At 40.3% G+C, this 22130-nt stretch overlaps 1 protein-coding gene across 3 annotated transcripts in view; it reads right to left on the minus strand.

Moving 5' to 3' along the window:
* The window catches only part of LOC109915843 (DNA-binding protein Ikaros-like), a 53631-nt gene that overhangs the window by 27234 nt on the left and 4267 nt on the right, over window positions 1-22130 (minus strand). For all 3 annotated transcript variants that reach the window (XM_048610190.1, XM_048610200.1, XM_048610196.1), the window contains exon 3: window positions 13604-13720. In XM_048610190.1, coding sequence (XP_048466147.1) covers window positions 13604-13720 — 117 coding nt within the window. The remainder of the gene's footprint in view (window positions 1-13603; window positions 13721-22130) is intronic.

Here is a 22130-nt window from a genome sequence, read left to right on the forward strand (position 1 = left end):
CAGGTTCACCATTATTCTCTATGTCAATATTTCCAAAGTCCTTTTATTTCCAAAGGCTTTAATATTGTCGACAAATATGGTCCTTTGCAAATACCTTTATTAAGTTCATACACACATCAATCACACTAACCTCATCAGCCCTCTCCATTCCTTTAAAGAACTTAATCAAATTAGTTACATTGACAAATCTGCATTTACTCTTTTAGCCATAATTTGTCAAATAGCAATCAGCTTTGTCTTGAATTATTAGGTGGAATTTTGCCATTTTCAGTCAAAATGTTCTATTGAGATACATGGTTCCCAGAGCAACTTTTCACACCCAATCTTCTGCTATTCAGCTCAGTTAAGCCACCATGTGTGCCTTTCTTAGGGGTTCTCAAGACTGGGAAGGTGGAAGGGCTTGCCATTTCTGAGACCCTCTGGCCTTTATGCTGCTGATGCCATTTTGAAAGCCCAGCTGCATGCACCAGTTCGGTTGCTGCAAGTAAAGATGGTGGTGCTTCGATCTCCAACTACAGAACATGGCTCAGAGAAAAGGAAAGCACAGGGACCTGGAGGTTTTAATGGAGGGGTACTGGAGTGGATGGCAGTCCTTTTTCTGATACAGGACACTATACTACAAGACTAACCCAGCCCAGTTCAGCGCTGCGTCTCGATGAAGTGGCACACCTGCAGCGCAGGGAGAAGGTCAAAGATCTTTAGCACTTCACATGGATACGTGCTACCATCTTCTCTCTATTACTTCACACTCACAGGCCACCATTCATTCATTTCACCAAGATTCAGGGGCTACAACTCTCAATATTGTATAGCCACTCAAGAGTTCTCACCAGCCTCATCCTCCCAAACACTTCCTGCCCTCTCCCCTTCCTACTCACTCACTGGGAACTCCTCAACACCTCTTCTTCTTGTGCATCACCTAAGTGCTCTTCCATCCACTTCCATCATATTCAATCCCTCTCATTGTCTCATGTCAGAAAATCTGGTCCATCCCCTCTAGACTGATGTCTCCATAGCATCCTGGCTGACCTAGCTGCAACTTGACCTGCAGAGGTAACTGTGGACAGATTCCCAGGCTTTCAGGACACAAATTCCCAGACTCTGGTGGGTCCAAAAATCTGACTGATCAGACCTAATTCTCTGGATTCGAGGTGGATGAGCTCCTTGGCTGACTGTGGTGGTATCACCCTGTTGACTTTAGTTTCCCTTCACCTTACTAAGAAGAGCCCCGTTTTGACTTTGAGACTTGGCCAATTGCTTGAAGCAGATGCATTGTGTTATTGCTATGTAAACTTCTGGCACCTGCTACAGGAGTGACATTTACATAGCATGGAGCCACACAGTGACATGTCCAACCTTTTGACTGTTCAGTGCTCTCCACCATGACTAGCTGCCTGCCTCTGCGCAAAAAAGAAATGCATGGTCTATTACTGAGCACAATAGACCTGGTGCATTAAGAAAGCAATATGACCCACACAGAGGCTGGCAGCTCATAATTCAGCGCGGAAGTCAATGAGTGAGTGTGTGCTAAGAATGCAATCGGAAGGGTACAAGCACCAGTAGCCTCCAAGTAAGCGCGAAGAGAGTGAGCATCAAGAAAGCAAGCTAAGAGCCATCAGATGTATCCATGTGCAGATACAAGGCATGCATTTGTGACCCTGCATGGCAGAAATTTGCCAATTGTAGGATGCCTCGAGTTCCAAAGTAAGATGTTGAAGGACTGCAGTGGTGTGAGAGTTGTTCTGAGAGCAGGCATGATTATGTGGTGAGGCTGGTGGTTTGTTGGCTATTTGTTCACACAAGTTGGCATCAAAGAAGATTTGTGACCGTGGAATATGCAGGGATATTTGTTTGAAACAGCAGTTGCAATATGACCAGGACAAGCATTAATATAAGGAGAGCTGGAGCTCTGATGAGATGCAATGCATGGAAACAAGGTAGTCATTGCTGAATGGCAAGATTCTGAAATCAATGTGTAAGACTTGAGGATAAAATTAAGACTTTTCTTTCTTGACCGCGAGAGTTTTGTTTTTTTCATTCTCACCATATTTTCTCAACTTTATCTTCATTACTCCTCTATACCAGGGAAGAGGAAAATTCTGCTCCTTGTCCCTAAGGTTTCTCCATGATCTAAAGTTGGTTCACTGGTCAAGAACTCCTGGATTTCTCCCTCTCTCCATTTGCATCAGATTTTTAACATTTATAATTCTCCAATTCTTTGGCACGTCCTCCATATCTCTGGAGGATTAGAAAACTGCAGCCAGATCATCTGGAAATTCTACCTTTGCTTCTCCCAGCCACTGAGGATCCATTGCATTCAAACTGGCTATCTGTTCTATTTCCATATTATCCAATTTTGCTACTATCTCCTCTTGTATTATAACATTGTCAGCATCCAGTTCTCCAGTGAAGACAAATGCAAAATACTCATTTATCTATTCACATATACCTTCACCAGAGCATCTTTTAGTCTCTAATTGGTTCCAGTCATTCCTTTAACAACATTTTAACTCCTAATACGCTTATAAAACACTTTGGGGTTTCCTTTCAGGTCAGCTGCAAATGTATTCTTATACGTTTTTTTGTTTGCCCTATTGTTTTATTTAGATTTTCTCGGTATCATCTACATTTAGCTTGGTATAGTATTTACCTTACCTTTGTCATTTTAATTGTTATGAGGATGAAGATATCCTTCAGTTCTTCCTGCTGAGAAAGTATCTACTCTGGGGAAGTGGTACAATGTGTTCTTTGAAGGGCTTTAATCGTTAAATTATTGTTTTTCTTTTTCATAGCTGTTCTAAAACTGGTCATGATAATACTGTTTCCAAAGTGCATCTCCACTGAAACTTGTTACAACTATTTTCTATAGCGGCATGCCCTTCCAAACATCAATGTTTCCTTGTTTCACAGATTTAAAAATATATTCCACATTTCCATTCTTACAAAAAAAATTACACTTCCCCACATTATCCTCCAACTGCCAACATGACCCAAATAGTTAACCTGTTCATATTTCATTGAAACTTCTATGTCATTTTCACAGCTTACATATCCAACTAACTCTGTATCATCAGCAACCTAAAATATGGTACTCTCAGTTTCTTTAGTTTCAACAACACAAATTGAAAATAGCTGAGGACCGAGCAGTGATTCTTGCAGAATCTACCGGTCAAGGCTATCTTCATGAAAATGGCCTATTTATCCTGACTCTCTGTTTCCCATCCATTAACCAATCTTCCATCTATGCTAATATTTTGTTCCCAACTTCATAATCTCTTATCTTGCATATTCTCCTTTCTCATGCTATGTTATCTAATACCTTTTGGGAATGCAAATATACTACCTCTACTGGTTCCCCTTATCTATCCTACTTATTACATCCTCAAAAAAATCTAAAGTTTATCAAACATGATATCCTTTTTGTAGAACCATGCTTACCTTGCCTTATGAAAGTTTCATTTTCTAATTGTTTAAGACTTCCTTAATAGTAGATTCTAGTATTTTCCATCCACTGATTTCAAGCTAACTGCTCGGTTGTTCCCGGATTTCCTTCTCTGTCCTTTTTGGGAATATCCTAACCCCAAGTGTGTCCACTGCAGCTACCTGCTTTAGAAGCTGAGGATATACGCCACTAGTTTCTTCAGGTTTGATGATATTTAGTCCCTTTAGTTTCTATTACACCTTTTCTTTCCAAATATTAATTTCCTTATGTTCGTCATTGTAATTATTCACTATTTCTGATATGTAGTCTGTGCCTGTTGGTGTGAAGACAAACTTATTTTTAATTTCCAATGATAACTTCACCTGGTTTTACCTCTGATGGGATCAATACTTGCTTTTGATACTGTCCTTTTAATATAACTGGGAGAGCTCTTACAGAATATTTTTTCCATTTTTATCAACTTTTGGTTGTCCTTTGCTGGTGTCTAAAATTTTCCCAATCCTCAGGCTTTACATTACTTTTTGCGAAATTAAGCATTTTCTTTTAATCAAATACTATCATTAACTTCCCTTGTAAGCCACGGATAGATTTTCAAATTTTTTTAAAACGCAATAGAGTTTGTTGAACATTCTGATTAATTTAGTTATGAGCTTTCTGCTGTTTAACTAATGCCATGACATTTAGTTTAATTACCCAATCACTTTTAGCCAACTCTCCCCTCTTCCCTATATAATCAGTGTTTTTTGGACTGCAGAATGTCACTCTAGGCCATGACATGAAATGCAATTGAACATTGATAATTTTTCCCAAGGATTTTTTACAATGAGATTAGAAATTAAACAAACTTTTCAAAATTGATACTATAGATTTTCATTACAAGTGGAGTCTATTGTGTTATGACAATTAATAACCCTGTATATAGGTGATGGTGAGCTGCCCTCTTGAACTGCTGCAGCTCACTTGTGTCGGTTGACCCACAATGCCATTAGGGAGGAAATTTGAAGATTTCAAGCCAGTAACTGTGAAGGAGTGCAGATATATTTCCATGTCAGGAAGGTGAATGGCTTGGAGGGGAACTTGCAGCTGGTGGTGGTCCCATGTGTTTGCTGCCCTTGTCCTTCTGGGTGGAAGTGGTCGTAAATTTGGGAAGTGATAGTAGGAACTGCAGATGCTGGAGAATCTGAGATAACAAGGTGTAGAGCTGGATGAACACAGCAGGCCAAGCAGCATCAGAGGAGCAGGAAGGCTGGTGAACCATTTCAACTCCCCCTCCCATTCCTCAGACGACATGTCCATCCTGGGCCTCCTGCAGTGCCATAACGATGCCACCCGAAGGTTGCAGGAACAGCAACTCATATTCCGCTTGGGAACCCTGCAGCCCAATGGTATCAATGATTTCACAAGCTTCAAAATCTCCCCTCCCCTTACCGCATCCCAAAACCAGCCCAGCTCGTCCCCGCCTCCCTAACCTGTTCTTCCTCCCACCTATCCCCTCCTCCCACCTCAAGCCGCACCCCCATCTCCTACCTACTAACCTCATCCCGCCCCCTTGACCTGTCCGTCCTCCCTGGACTGACCTATCTCCTCCCTAACTCCCCACCTACACTCACCTTTACTGGCTCCATCCCCACCTCTTCGACCTGTCTGTTTCCTCTCCACCTATCTTCTCCTCTATCCATCTTCTATCTGCCTCCCCCTCTCTCCCTATTTATTTCAGAACACCCTTCCCCTCCCCTATTTCTGATGAAGGGTCTAGGCCCGAAACGTCAGCCTTTCTGCTCCTATGATGCTGCTTGGCCTGCTGTGTTCATCCAGCTCTACACCTTGTTATATCATAAATTTGGAAAGTGCTGTTTGAGGATCTTGGGTGGATTTCTGCAGTACATCTTGTAGATAGTACATATTGCTGCTATTGAGTGTTGCTGGTGGGGGGAGTGGATGTAGTGCTAATCAGGCAGACTGCTTTGCCCTGGGTAGTATCAAGTTTCTTGAGTGTTGCTGGAGCTGCACCCATCCTGGAAAGTGGGGAGTATTCCATTACACTCCTGACTCGTGCCTTTTAGATGGTGGACAGGCTTTGGGGGTGGGAGGTCAGGAGATGAGTTACGCCCTGCATTATTCCTAGCCTCTGACCTGCTTCTGTAGCCACTGTGTTTATGTGAAGAGTCCAGTTGAGTTTCCGGTCAATGGTAACTCCCAAGGAGTTGATAATGTAGGATTTTGTGATAGTAGCACCAAGGGACGGTGGTTAGATTGTCTCTTATTGGTGATGTCATAGCCTGGCACTTTGGTGACGTGAATGTTACTTATCACTTGTTGGCCCAAGCCTGGATATCATCCAGATATTGCTGCCTTTGAACATGGACTGCTTCAGTATCTGAGGTGTTGCGAATGGCGCTGAACATTGTGCAATCATCAGCGAACATTCCCACTTCTGACCTTATGATGGAGGGAAGGTCATTGATCAAGTAGCTGAAGATGGTTGTGCCTAGGACACGGCCCTGAGGAACTCTCACAGAGATGTCCTGGAGGTAAGATGGCTGACCTCCAACAACCAACAACCATGTTCCTACGTGTTAGGTATGACTCCAATCACCAGAGAGTTTGCCCCCTATACCCATTGAGTCCAGTTTTCCTAGGGCTCCTTGATGCCACTCTTGGCAAATGCAGCCTTGATATCAGGGGCTGTCACTCTCACCTCACCTCTGGAATTCAGCTCTTTTGTCCATGTTTGAACCAAGGCTGTAATGAGGTTAGGAGCTGAGTGGCCCTGGTGGAACCCAAACTGGGTGTCACTGAGCAGGTTATTGCTGAGCAGGTGCTGCTTGGTAGCACTACTGATGTTGCCTTCCATCACTTTACTGATGATTGAGAGTAGACTGATGGGGCGGTAATTGGCCGGGTTGGATTTGTCCTGCTTTTTATGTACAAGACATACCTGGGCAATTTTCCACATTGTCAGGTAGATGCCAGTGTATCTGGAACAGCTCGGCTAGGGGAGCGGCAAGTTCTGCAGCACAAGTGTTCAATACTATTGCTGGAAATGTTGTCAGGACCCATAACCTTTTCAGTTACAGAGCTTCCAACCATTTCTTGATATCACATGGAGTGAATCGAATTGGCTGAAGACTGGTATCAGTAAGGCTGGGGACCACTGAAGGAGGCCGAGATGGATCATCCACTTGGCCCTTCTGGCTGAAGATTGCTGCGAAAGCTTCAGCCTTATCTTTTGCACTGATGTGCTGGGCTCTTCTATCATTGAGGATGGGGATATTTGTGGAGCCTCCTCCTCCAGGGAGTTGTTTAATTGTCCACCACCATTCACAACTGCATGTGGTAGGACTGCAGAGCTTAGATCTGATCCGTTGGTTGTGGGATCGCTTAGCTCTGTCTATCACTTGCTGTTTTCACTGTTTGGCGTGCAAATATTCCTGTTTGGTGGCTTCACTTGGTTGGTACCTCATCTACAGGTATGCCTGGTGCTGCTCCTGGCATGCCCTCCTGCACTCTCCATTGAACCAGGGTTGATCCCCTGGCTTGATGGTAATGGTTGAGTGGGGGATATGCCGGGCCATGAGGTTACAGATTGTGCTGGAGTATAATTCTGCTGCGGTTGATGGACCACGCGGCCTCATGAGTGCCCATTCTTGAGTTGCTAGATTTGTTCGAAGTCTGTCCCAGTTAGCATAGTGACAGTGTCACACAACATGATGGAGGGTATTCTTAGTGTGAAGGCAGAACTTCGTCTCCTCAAGGACTGTGCAGTGGTCACTCTTACAGATACTGTCATGAACAGCTACATCTGCAGTTGGCTGACTGGTAAGGATAAGGTCAAGTATGTTTTTCCCTCTTGTTGACTCACTCGCCACCTGCTGCAGACCCAATCGAGCAGTTATATCCTTTAGGACGTGACCAGCTTGATTAGTAGTACTGCTGCCGAGCCACTCTAGGCGGTGGACATTGAAATTCCCCACCCAGAGTACATTTTGTGCCCTTGCCATCTTTAGTGCTTCCTCCAATTGTTGTTCTACATGGAGGGGAGTATCAATTCATCAGCCAAGGCCGGACGGTACGTGGTAATCAACAGGAGGTTCCCTTGCCCAAGTTTAACCTGAAGCCATGAGACTTCATGGGGTAAGGAGTCATGTTGAGGACTCCTAGAGCCAGGCCAGGTGAGGGTGGCAGGTTTCTTTCACTGAAGGACATTAGCAAACTAGATGCTTGTTTCCAACAATCGACATTGATGACCATGGTCATCAGCAGATTCTTAATTCCAGATTTTTATTTATTGAGCTCAAGTTCCATCATTTATCATGACAGGATTCAAACCTGGGTCTGCAAACCATTAGCTGAGTTTCTGGATTAATAACCTAGGATAATACCATTAGGCCATTGCCTCCCTGGCAGTGAGAAAATGGAAGCGTATTGAGACAATGAAGAACTATTGCAGCAATTCCCAATTATTTTATCAAGAGGACATTGATACTGGGTGTCAAATGACAGATTTGAAAATGTTCCATTGCCTTACAAGTTTGTTGTGGAACCTGTTTTGTCTGCTTAGGTTATTTGCTACGTTTTGCAGACATTGCACTTATTTTGTAAGTCATGTACCAGACCAGTGAAGCTTGCCCTAAAAATTACAAGGGTATATAAGGCACAATTTAAAGCTCAACGTTTGTTACCTATTCCAAAGTTAACAGACAGATTTTTACTTTGGACAATCAAAAGAGAATATGATTTATTGCTGTTTCTGATGAAGGGTCTAGGCCCGAAACGTCAGCCTTTCTGCTCCTATGATGCTGCTTAGCCTGCTGTGTTCATCCAGCCCTGCACCTTGTTGTCTCGGATTCTCCAGCATCTGCAGTTCCTACTATCTATGATTTATTGCAGACTGTTTGCATAATTTGTGAAATTGTACTTCCTGCAGAGAATATCTCCTGCTACCAGCAGTTTGCAGATCCTTCCCAAGGACTTTTCAATTCATTAATTGTAATAAATGAAAAATCATGGCGAGCACGTAGCTAAATTCTCAATGTGAAAAGGAAAAGTAAAGTCACCATAGTCTGCTCGCTCATTAGAGAGAAACGACTGGAGGTGATTTAACCTGCACCATGAGAAAGTAGGACCTTCATGGAAACCTCAGCTGGCAGTGGGAATTCAATCCACACTGTTAGTGTCACTTTGCATTTCAAACCAGCCTTCCAGCCAACTGAGCTGTATATGATGGGCAAAGACGGGGAATGCAATTTAATAAAATTGCTCTTTATTTCCTGTTTGTTGCTCCAAAGTATGCAAAAGACTTTTCTACTATAAAATTAGAGTGGAAATTCCATTCGTGTGAGTGCTTAATTTGTTCTGTTACATTCCTCATTCCCTACTTTGCAATGATCATCAGCTCACTCACAATAAATAGGTTAACATCTGTGTAAAATCAATGAATATAGAAATGTTGTGTAAGTCCTTGTACAAAAGGTTTGAGGATTAGAACTTCTGCTCTCTAATATAAAAAAAAACTAGAGAATTTTAAGGCACATGCTATCCTCTTCAAGGTACAGATTTTCCGCATCAGAGAAAGATATTCCCATACCGGTAGATAAAAGGCAAAACATTGTAGATGCTGGATATGTGAAACCAAAATGGAAACAATACAAAGCCTCAGTCAGTCAAGCAGCAGCTATCAAGAACCTTGTGTTACTTAACAATTCAGGCACAAGCAAACCCTTCCTCAAGAACAAAATGAATGTATGAAAATATTTAAAGGAGGAAGAGATCACCGAAAGCCAAGAAAGAATGATTAGCATACATCCTGCACACAATACAACGTTGTCTAATAGTTTCACATAATATTTCTTCACCATAAATCGAGAAGAAAACCTTACATTGCCCAACCATGATCTTTCCATTTCCTGGATGAGTACCTCCTCTGAAGCGTTTCTGTGAATGTGGCAATCGCATGGCAATTGCAATTGGAATCTTGCAATTAACTATAAATTTGAAATGACTACAAAATCCACTTACATTGTCAGAGTTCATTTCAATTAATGCTCTTACGCCTATAGAAAGGAAATCCGATTATTCTGGTCTGAACTGGACTTTAGGTTGTAAGGCAAATTACACGGTTCTAAGTAACTGTGTTCCCAGCCTAAAAGCTGATTATAGCCCAACTTTAAGCATCTTTTATGCCACATCCACCTTAGTCCCAACAAAGAAGAAGTTTGGCTTACACTGGAAAAAAGTGAATGGAATCCATCATTATGATATGGGACTCCAGCACTTTAGCTGTTTACTTGTTGATCATATTCCACAATTCTGTCCATTTTTTTTCATGGAAAACAAAGCATTGGCATTATTTGTAAGGCATAAATAAATATGGTAAATGATTGGTTTCGTAACTTCTCAAAGTATTTGAATACATCTTCAATTTTCTGTTTTTCACTGATACAAAACAGTACAAACACAGGGAGCCTGAAGTGAACTACATACTGTTCCATATTTGGCTTATACTGGGTTGGAATCCAAAAATACACTTCAAATTTGCATTCACAGGCAAAAATCAGATTGCTCTTCTCCATTATGTGTTTGTGATTGAGCCCACGGTGCTCCTGTGGCCATAGAATTGGGATGGGCAACTGACCTGACATATTGGACATGATTTTGAGTTCCCAGGAGAATGGAGATTGACTGAAGTTAAAAATAGCACCACTGACTTGCCTGAAAGTTCCTCAGCTCTATCCGGTCCATTTGAGAGAAGGATGGTAGGAGGGAGCTGGCAGGACTAACCACCTATAAGAGGCAGGCACTGAGGATGGCTCACTCATCAATAAATGCCCATAGTATCTAGGGGTGTGCAGGCTGGGTGGATTAGCTATTGGAAATGTAGGGTTACAGGGATAGGGTGGGTCTGGATGGGATACCTTTGGAGGGTCAGTGCAGACTCGATGGCCTGCTTCCACACTGTAGGGATTCTCTGACTCTGAGCATCACTTAAGTTGAATTAAAAGAAACCAACTGGGATTTTCCAGTCAGCTTCCAGTTCCCACAGACAGCAGGAGAAGTTTAGATGCATAAAGCATTTTTTAATTTAACTGCTTAAGAAGTTCAAGAGAGGGTACGTCCATTTTGAACTGTTGTCTCCTTTACGGTCTGCTGCTCCAATCCTAGTGGAAGACCTCTGAATGGTGATCCAGTTTTGAGAGCCCATCTGCTCATTTTAACTGGACAGCAAGTCCGTACTCTGATCATGGAGAAAATCACAATGAATGACAGTTATCCCACACAGTGTGGGTTCAAATTTAGATTTCAGACTGACAGTGGTGTTCAGAAATGTCTCTCCTCAGAATTGAAGCACAAAAATATTTCTTGCAACAGGTAGGAATTTTTAGAAAGACAGTGGGTGAAAATCTTTGATATTTCCTTTAATTAAAGTTCTTCAAATATACCATCAATGACAAAACATTTAATCATAGCAATGAGGTGGTGATTCACACAGCATTAAAGAAGTTAATCTTTTCACAGTGCAGTTTTCCTTGCAAGTTCAATCAAAGAGAGTTAAAATGCTATCAATGAATATGAAGTGAAACAAGAATGCAATTTTTAAAAAAAGACTTCGAGATAGCACACCTTCTTTGGGGCATAACTGTCCCATTTCAGACAGAGGCTACAAAATCTAGTTCCTGTTACACTTTGGTTGCTTGCTTACAAGCTGTTTATTCATAAACTTGCAATGATTCTCCAACAAAATGTGTCTGTTCATTAATCCAATTGATAAATATCTTGGATCTGATCATTCTCATCCCAGGGTGGTTAATTTAAATATGGGAGGAAATTGCTGATAAAATTTTCCAAAAAGCCCTAAATTCTGGAATTGTGCATTTGAGTTGGAAAGTTGCAAAAGCACTTGAGAGAAAAAGCAAGAAACTACAGATCTTTCTGTTTCACTAAGTTACTGAAACATATCACCAGAAACAGCATGACAAAGCACTTGGATAAGGATGAGCTGATGAAAGAAAGCCAACATTTGTATTTTTTGAAAGGGAAGTCATGTCTGATTAATCTACTTGAATTTTTGAGGCTACAATTTATATGAGGGAGAGGGCAGGGACTAAGGGTGTTGTCAATATGGATTTGCAGAAGGCATTTGATAAGGCATTTGAGCAAGAGATGATCATTAGCAAAAATAAAAATACATGGAATTAGAATTAGCCTTTTGTTCTTCAAAATTAATCTGCATTATATTAGCCTCAATAGTAACATTCACTTCCCCATAAGCCCCACGTCAAGAAGGAGGGGATCAAGATGGGGTTAAAATTATAATTGAATTTATAGTTTACGGTGAATTAATTACTAATAAAAACCTGGTGCATACATGCCTCTCACCAGGATAATTGCAGAGGGTAATTTGAGGGTCCATTTCTATATTAAGATATTAAGATGAGTGTCCCACAATGCAACTATGACTAGGTCATGGCGTTGAACTCAGAATGACTATCCCATTCCAACCTTGTCAGGATTGCCCATGCCGTCTCACTTTCCCACACTCTCCTGCAAATATCAGGCCATTGTTTCAATGAGCAAGTGGCAAATTTATGGATGACAGAAGACGATAGTATTCATCCATTTATTAGATTGCTTTTCTTTCAGAAAATAATATTTTGTAACGCTTTGAGAAATGGTATTGTGCAATGGGAAAGGATTAATCAATTATTTCACAATAAAGGTGTCTAGGTAGCAGTGATCATGATTAAATTTTACATTCAGTTTGAGGGAGAGAGCAATGGGTTTGAGACAATTTTTTAAAAGAATTAAATAAGGGCAATTAGGAGGGCAAGAGAGTAGAGCTGGCTAAAATGAATTGGCAAATTAGGCTAAAGGATAGATCAATAAAGAGGCAGCGGCAGGCATTTAAGGGAATATTTCAGGATACACAGAATAGATACAATCCAAAGAGTAAGACAAATTCCAAGGGACAAACCCACTATCCGTGGTAAACTGGAAAGTGCAAAGATAGCATCAATCTTTAGAAAAAGCATATAATTGTGCAAATACAGGTGACAGATCAGAAGACTGGACTGAATATAAAAAAAACTAAAGACTGACCAAAAATTTAAGGAAGGAAAAAGAATAGAATAGGAGAAACTTAGCCAGAAATAAAAACTTCAATCATGAGATACAAAAGGTGACATCTCAGGTCAGGCACCGAATTGTAGGTGAGGCCTTGTTCAGAATCGGTCTCTAGGTTTTAACCTGGAATCAGGCTGGTTTTATTCCAAAAGCAGGAATTTATAAAATGTCACACTGACTGACTGTGACTACAAATTGCATGTTTTCTGAACAAAATAGAAGAATGGATCTGCAAATGGACAAACATCCTGGAAGAAATGATTCACCCCATAGATTTATCTTTGCATGTGCCTGATTGAAGTTTGGAAAGTTAGGCAGACACTGATAAAACCTTTGGAATTTGCATCTTAATCAATCAAAGCTTGCGTCTTCTTTCTGACAGAGCTCTCTATCAGCCATTTTAGGTTTGGTCACTCCACTCACACCAGTTGTATGATCCTTTGATCTCTCTGCCTATAAACTCTGTGTCTGTGTGCCCTCTCTCAACGCACCTGATGAAGGTGTGGTGCTCCAAAAGCTTGTGATTTCAAATAAACCCATTAGACTATAACCTGGTGTCGTGTGATTTTTGACTAGATTTATCCTGAAGTCCCTTTGCACATTTAAAAAGATGCATTCTATTTTAGAAAATAGCTTGTTAAGTGTTCACACATATGAAACTACTTTTTTAATTTTATAGATTTGTTATGCAAATCATGGTTTATTTCCCAGCTAAACTGCAGTTAATTTATATTACTTACATTATTCTGAAGCATTTCAAATGATCAGTTTCCAAAAGAGTTCCAAATAACTTTATTATTCCGAAGAAGCTTTTATTTTAATAAACAGAATAGTGTCTAATGCTGAAGTAATAAGTACATTGAAGGAGAGGCTAGATAAACATGAGCAGAATTGAACAGAAGTGTATGATGATTGTGTTAGATGAAACAGAATGGAAAGACACTCATGTGGAGCATACAAAACAAGCACAGATCAGACGGGCTGAATGGATTGTTCTAGTCTATGCAGTCAATATAATCATTCTAACATTTTTGCACTTACCAATGACCCTCTCGCCCTGTGGGTTGTTCTGCCCCCCTGAGCTAGTGGACAGATCTTCTGGGACAGGCATCTGCTCTAACTCTTCTTGATCATTTACAGAAAGAGCTTCTTTACTCCCTGTATGGAAAGGATATGATTACAATAACCAGCTACAACAACAACAACAACAACAACAATCAAAATAACAAGATTGTGCATTTGAGAGAGGAGAGTATGTTTCTGGATTAACTATAATTTATCTCAAATAATGTGTGGCCACATTATTTTAATACGATAGTAATTGCAGCATGAATGTTTTGAACTTGATTAAATCCATTTTCAGTGAGGTATTGCCTTTTAGTCTGTTGAATTAATACAAATTATAGGTGGTCTGCACAAAAGAAATTTGAATTAATATGTTGATTTTCATCACATTTCCACAAGAATTGAATTGCTGAAGCCATAAATGTTGTATGAGAAGTGCAAGTGACTGTATCCCCAGAGGACCATTGGCTACTTGATCATTGGACAGAAATAACTGATGGTGCATTTAACCTGAGAGCTGCCACATTTCAGGCAAGGGGCATGGTTAAGAAGGTATTCCCTTCATGGTGACCTTAGTCAGTCTAGGAACTGAACCATTGCAAGCCAGATGTCCAGCCAGCTGAGCTAGCTTGTTGGACTAGAATAGAGGAAGCTTGGCTGAAGATTGCCTTGAGCAGTGATAGGCTCTCGAGACTGAGGCATGGTTTACCAAGCAAAGGAGATTGGGTAGGAACAGTCTCAAGAAGGGTTGTGAGAGCAGTGGGAGGAAGCTGAACGACAGACAAATATCAATCCCTGCCGACAGCAGCTTAACCATGATAGACAGATCCCAGTGGGGCTGGCAGGGAAAGGTGGTAGCATTTTAACTGCAAAATCCTCAGTTCACAATGTTATTGTTGTCTTGCAGGAAATGAATTCTTGTCCAAATGCCATTTGAATATGGTACTTGGACCTTCCAAGCATTCTGAGGTAATGATGGTGTTGGTGATTTGGCTGTGCCCGTTGACAGTGCAGAGCTAACTGACTGTATCTGGCCAACTGTCACATTCTCTGTCATCAAGATGCTCATCACTGCAACAGGTTTCTGCTTACCCATGTGCTTTAAATCTTTGAATTGATTTGTACCAAATTTTCTTTGACAGATGCGAATGCTTCAACTAATGATTCTAGATTTTATCATTTAATTAAAATGTATTAAAGGGCAGTAAAGGAGGGAAGTTAAATAATCAATATAATCAACAAAATTAATGTAAAATAAACAAATAGACAAAGGAAACTTAAATGGAAGGCAAAGACATAAAGCTTCTATTTATAAATTCACGGGATATGAGGATTTCTAGCAATGCCAGAATTTATAAGAATGGTAAAAAAATTGGAGCAGGAATAGGCTCTGCATCTCCTCACACCTGGTCCACTTTGTAATTTTATTACAGTCACTCTGATCATAGCCTCAATTTTACTTTCCTGCCTGGTCTCCTTAATGCTTCAAAAATCTGTCAAACTGCCTTGAATATTTCCAGTGACTCAGCTTTCACTGCTCTCTGGGTTACAGAATGCCAAAGACAACCCTCAGAGAAGAAATGCCTCCTTTTCACTTTAGTAAATAGGAGAGACCTTATTTTGAAACTGTACCAATTTGTTCGAGAGAGAAATTTACAGAAGGTGACATTCCTTGGCCTTCCAGGTGATACAGTGAATGGACTCAGGAGGTGATGTTGATGAGTTTTACCAAGGTACCTTCTGGGTGCCACACTGGTGGTGTGGATATTGAAAGCTAATGGTCGTGGCTGAGCTGCCAATTGTGCAGCTGCTATTATCATAGGTATCTACACTACTTTTTCTCCCCCCTTAGCCTCTGCATCGAATGACTTCTATCCTCAATAATTTCATCCTCTGTCCCAACTCATTATGTTTTTTTCACCTTTGAGTTCACTGCATGTCATCTTCCCTTAATCACTCCAATGAAAACTTCCCAAGTCTGAGTCATGGTCACCCCCTTGATTTCATCATCTCACTAATCTCATTGTATCAATCACAGAGAAGGTCATCACTGATCACTTTGTCCCATCACTCTGTCCCATCATCCACTCACTGCATGCCACAGACATACCTCCTTCTGTGCCTGCCCCATCTTTCGCCTTCTACCGTGAACTATCTTTCTAAACCTTCCTTCAAGATCTCTTCCACCCTCCTCTCCAACATGAGGAATGCATGGATTTCTGTCACTAAACTTGGGATCAGGTGCCTGGGCTATTTTATTCCATTCTACTAATCTACTGGACCAAAATGTTCCAAAGTTTCCTCTCGCCTTAGCTTTGATATTAGATCTTTCTTTAGTTTCTCTCTTACCTTTTCTTATGCTTTCTCTAGACTCATCTTATCCAAAAACACAGTCCCTGCTCCCTCAAAATGATTCCCAGTAAACTTACTGTCCAATTTCCCCAGTTGGTATGGAACCCTGTTGACTGACATTCTTAATAATTTTCTATCTTTGGGTGCTGTTCCACTCAGTTAAACCTGTTGTCACCATCTCTCATCTGAAAGAAACCCTCAACTCCCTGAACACCTTTGAAAACCCTGGCACCAGTTCTAACCTCCTTTTCTCTCTGCAAAGCCCTGAACATATCGCCATCTTCCAAATTTGTGATCATCCTTCCTGAAACTCCAATCACAATTCTGTCTCTTCTGTGCCAAAATAGTAATCATCAAATAATAGTAATGTGTGACTGTGACAAAGGTAATATAAGCCATCTCAACTTTCTCAACCTGTCTGCAGACTTTGACATCCTAATGTCAACTTCCTATGCCATTCCATTGTTGCAAACGTGATAGGACTACACTCAACTGGTTCCATTCTTACCTATCTTATTGTCAGAGTATCACTTGTAATGTATTCTCTTCCCAATCTTTCACCCAGTGCCTCCTAACTATCCTTGCCACACCCCCTTCCATTTCTCATATTCATGCTGCTCCTTGGCAATATAATCTGAAAACAGAATTAGTTTTCACACACAGACTGACAACTTCTTGCTCTGCCTCACCATCATCTCTCCTGACAGCCCCTCGTGTTGCTAAGTTATCAGACTGTGGGCCTAAAGTCCACTATCCCTCCAATTACCACAAATGCTCACAATTATAACATAGAATGAGGCCATTCAGCCCCTTATGTCTGCACCAGGTCTTCAAATGAGCATTATATAAGCAAAAATAACATTGTTTTCAGCCCCCTCTCTAAACTCAGTTTCCTCACTGTCAAAACCATCATTCTTCCTCACAACTGTTTCGAGATTGAACTAATGAGTATCTGACCAGGCATCAACACTATCATTAAGATTATCTCTTTCCATCTTCCAAACATCACCCAGCGTCAACCATTTTAGTGCAACCACTGCTGAAACCCCTTTACTTTTCTTACCTCCAGACTCGACTATTCCAGCATTCAGACTGATCTTCCATATTCCATCCTCTGCAAAGTTGAGCTCATCCAAACCTCTTCTGCCAGTTTTCTCCCTCATGTGGAGTTGTGTTTAATTATCACCCCGACACTTAGTTGATTCCTGGTCAAGCAGTACTTGTGTTTCAAATTTTTCACCCTCTTTTTCAAATCCTGCCACGATTTTGACGCTGTCTATCTCAATAACAGCCTCCAGCCCCACAACACAAATATCGTAACCAGCCAATTCTGACTGGATACATCCCTGATTTAATGATTCCATCATAGACTGCTACCTTTCTCGCTTCATTTAGATGTTGCTTAAAACCTATTTCTAAGACTAAGTTTTTGGTCAGTGGGTGTGGGTGCGACATGAAAATTAAACTGCAAGAAGGTGTTGCTGGATGTCTCACGTTCAGGGTGCACAGTGAGCTTCAAAGAAGGAGGGCAGGAAGGGGCTGATAGGAAGCCCACTCAACTCCAGTTAATGGCCTATTAAGAGCCCTAAAGATGACATTAATCTTTAGACATGAGGAGGTTGAGAGGGAAATGTTAATTTATTAATTCAATGAAGCCAAACAATCTAAACCAAAAGAACTGCGGATGCTGTGAATCAGGAACAAAAACAGAAGTTGCTGGAAAAGCTCAGCAGGTCTGGCAGCATCTGTGAAGAAAAGTCAGAGTTAATGTTTCGGGTCCGGTGACCCTTCCTCAGAATGGCTCTGTTCTGAGGAAGGGTCACCGGACCTGAAGCGTTAACTCTGTTTTTTTCTTCACAGATACTGCCAGACCTGCTGGACTTTTCCAGCAACTTTGTTTTTGTAAGCCAAACAAACAATCTGTTAGTGCTCAGCTGTCAGCCTCAGCCTGGTAGAAGTGAAAGTGCGGTCTGGAAATTATCTGGGCATTGGGTTCCCAGTTTGAAAATCCACCTTGAAATGTTTCAGGTCAAAATTGAACACATTATAATAACAAAAAATTCTTTCAGTAGGCCTTTACTTTCATATCATTGCATTTTTTCCTTAAAATTCAAAACAAGTTGGATTAACATCAAAGATAACAAAGTGTGGACCTGGAGGAACACAGCAGGCAGGGCAGCATCAGAGGAACAGGAAAGCTGACGTTTTGGGTCGGGACCCTTCTTCAGAATTTCTCTGATGCTGCCTGGCCTGCTTGGTTCCTCCAGCTCCACACTTTGTTATCTCTGACTCCAGCATCTGCAGTTCTTGCTATTTTAGTGGATTAACATCAAATTTGTTTTGTTCTAAAGGATACATAACAGAGGAAAGAATTGATTTACAACACACAGGGCATGACATATTTATGACACCTTATCAAGTTATTGGTGAATATGATGTGTTATGTTGGAGTTCAGTCCAGCCAAGTCCAACAAATAACTTTTAAAAGGTGTCTTTAAAATCTTCGAAAATTCTGCTGATATTCCTTGATAGCAAAGCCACTTGATTTGTAAAAATAAAGTAATACTTAGAAATCAACATAGTGGTCACATTTCAGCTGCATTTTGAGGTGCATGAGATAAAGCAGAACAGGATGTCATTCGTACATTTTAGTAGTTTTTCCTTCTGGGGGGCAATAATTTTTTTCTTCCCTTTATTCATTCACAGGATGAGGGAGTTGCAAGCCAGGCAGCATTTATTGCCCACCCCTAATTGCCCAGAGGGCAGTTAACAGTCAACCACATTGCTGTGGGTCTGGAGCAACATGTGGCCCAGACCAGGTAAGGATGGTAGTTTTCTTCCCTAAAGGACATTAGTGAACCAGATGGGTTTTTCCTGATAATCAACAATGGATTCACAATCATCATTAGATTCTTAATTCCAGATATTTATTGAATTCAAATTCCATCATCTACCGTGGCGGGATTCGAACCCGTGTCCCCAGAATGTTGTCTGGGTCTCTGGATTAATAGTCGAACGATAATACCACTAGGCCATCACCTCCCCCTGGTATTGTACAATAAATGCTGGTACTGTACTGAAGGTCTTGTCTCATGAATGAGTAAAACAAAAATTAGGCTTTATTTTTCCTGAAATTATTTTGAAAAGTCATGTGATAATGCCTGTGAACAAACATGCTTGTTTTCCAATCTAAAATAACAGGGCATCTGTGATCACAAAACTCACTGAGACACAGAACAATGATAGGCTATTTGGTGGCATTGAAGGCACTACTGGTGTAGCCAAAAATACATGCCAATTCCTTTTTAGCATTGTGCATTAAATTTCCATGTAATTACTTATTTTCCATGATATATTAGTTTCCTTCCAAATTGTTTTACTCAGGATTTACACCTGAATTTTCGAAACTACGTTTCAACAAGGTGACCCCTCATTCTTCTAAACACTAATAAATAAAGGCTTAACTTGTTTAACCATTCTTGATAAGCTAGGCCAGTTTAAGACTTTATTCATTACAGTTAAGAAGAATTAGTGTTGAACTTATTGAAACATATTAATATAAGTAAAAGGTAAAGAGGGTTTGACAGAGTAGAAATTGAGAAGATGTTTCCAGTAGTGGGGGAGCCTCAAACCAGGGAACATTGTTACAGGATAAAGGGACATTCATTTAAAATTGAGATGGGAAGGAATTTCTTCTCTCAGAGAGTGAAAATGTCTGGAATTTTCAGTTGTGGAGGATATATCACTAAGTATTGTTAAAGAAGTAGATAGATCATTGAAATAACAAGGAGGAGAGGGCACAAAAGAGAACCTTCCGAGTTTCCAGCAGGTGCTCTGGTTTCCTCTCAGAATCCAAAGATGTGCGGGTTAGCTGGATTGGCCATGGTAAATACAGGGTTAAAGGGATAGGGTGGGTCTGGACAGGATGCTCTTCAAAGGGTTGCTGCAAACCCGATGGGCTGAATGGTCTCTCTGCCTGTAGGGATCCTATGACTTCTTTGAGAAATTGAAGCCTGGAGCAGCTCAGCCATGATTTTATGAATAGAAGAGGGGCTGAATGTCCTACTCCTGCTCCTATTTTTTTATTTCCTTATACCATTTTTTAACCTAAAAGCATTTATTACCAGACACTTCCAACTGAAATGTCTAAATGTAAAACAATGATAACTGCAGCTTTGAACAAATGTAGTTTCACACTAATAGAAAACTTAAATATTGTAGAAGCTAGAGATTTTGAAAATAGTCAGCAAGTGAGCCGGATGTTTGCTTGAACTGCTGATTATTTCCAAAATTAGTTATTCTTAGTTTAGAGATCCACACATCTTAATTACCTGCACTTTGTACCAAAGTGTGAAAGATGCACCTTCAGGCTTTGTGTGTTTTTCCTTCACTCAAGAAATATTTTTGAATGGCTCAAAACTTTAAATATAGCCAAGAAGAGCATTCATCTAAAACTAATTAAGATGTCCAAACTGAAACAAATACTTTATCCTTCACAATTTTACATGTAAAACAAAACACAGTAACTGAGTTAAAAAAAATAATTTGCACATAAGCAGCTGTCATGTCCTGACAGCATTCCTAAATATTTTACAGCAAATTAATTATTTTCAAAGTGTTATATCTGTTGCTTTGTAGGTAATGTGAAATTAATGGCGTTGGTTGAAGGCTAGCTACTGGTGAGCACACTCAGTGAACAGCTATGCTTTTCCTTGAACTTTGCCATTTCATGAAATCTGACCAGGACATTCAGGTGAAGTGCAAGAATAATGCTTCATTTCTACTCTTCAGAACTGCTTTACTTCAATGACTGCATTATTTTACACATATATCATATTTGAGGTTGAAAATGTGTTTCTCTCCACAGATGCTGCCAGACCTGCTGAGCTTTTCCAGCAATTTCTGTTTTCATTTCTGATTTCCAGCATTCACAGTTCTTTTGATTTTTTATTTCATGTGTTTAAACTGACTTACATATTTAATGACTTGGGCAGTGTACCACAAATTTGATTTACGTAGGAGACAAAAACAATAGTTTGAGCCACTGTACCAGGTATCCGGAAATCAAAGCAGAAAGCCAAAAGCAATAGCATTTATTTGAGAAAAAGATTCTTCATTATACAGGTGTCGTTTGGAAAATCTGGAAAAATAATTAAAGGACAATTTCTTCCAATTAATATTATTGAGAAAATTTTCCAGGTGCCTGCCTGCTTAATTTCTTGTGTTCTGATTCCACATGGAAAATGTTAATCTTTAATTTTGGAAAAATTAGTTTTAAAACAAAACATTTAGAGCATCCGTTGCCTTTCGGCTGTAATCAGCAGAAAATATGAATTACACGAAAATCTACACTTGCATGAAGTCTTCCTTTCCCTTGATCAATCCATTATCAAAGCTGTATTTCTACTACAAAACAGCTAACAAAATTGACTGCATCAGTGGATTGGATTTTGCTGTGGAGGCTAACGACGCTCACCACTTTATGCAAAAATCAGACAACTACTTCCAGTAAGTATGCACGCGCAGTTAAATACAAAGTCCAGAGGCTACTGTTGAAGAAGCTCTGCTCCCCTGCAAACTACCATCTAGGCATCACACACCCATTCAAATATATTAATTAGCATCAACTCTCTGTGCTGATGTTGTAGATACAGACTACACTCACCATAAAAAGCTAAAGCCTATTCATTTCAGTAATTTTTTTAACAATGTCTTAAATATGGCCAAACAATCTCTGGTTCAGGAAATCACCTTTTTCAAGTGTGAAAAATCCTTCCTTCAGTTTTTAAATCTAAGTTACATTTGGGAGAACCGTTTTCAAAAACAAAATTGTACTTTAGGTTTATTTTTTTAGTCTCTGATCTCTTGCCTTTTTAATTCAATTTTTGTTTCCAAACTTTTTAAAAATCTTTCTACATCTGATTCAGTATTGAATTCTATATAAGATTTCCTCCTTCAGATCCACATTATTCTTCGATCTGCAGGGGTAAAGAGAGACACAGCTGCCTAATAAGGGCACTAAGCCATTTGGATATCCTGCTGATAGCCACTTGTCTTGCAAAATCCCACAGAAAGTCAACGCACATGTGGAAATCAAACAAACAGTGGGTGCTGTTCATTTGTCACTCAGCAAAATCAGACGCAATATCTC

Source organism: Rhincodon typus, chromosome 2 (assembly GCF_021869965.1).
Source record: "Rhincodon typus isolate 14 chromosome 2, sRhiTyp1.1, whole genome shotgun sequence".
Lineage (NCBI taxonomy): Eukaryota > Metazoa > Chordata > Chondrichthyes > Orectolobiformes > Rhincodontidae > Rhincodon > Rhincodon typus.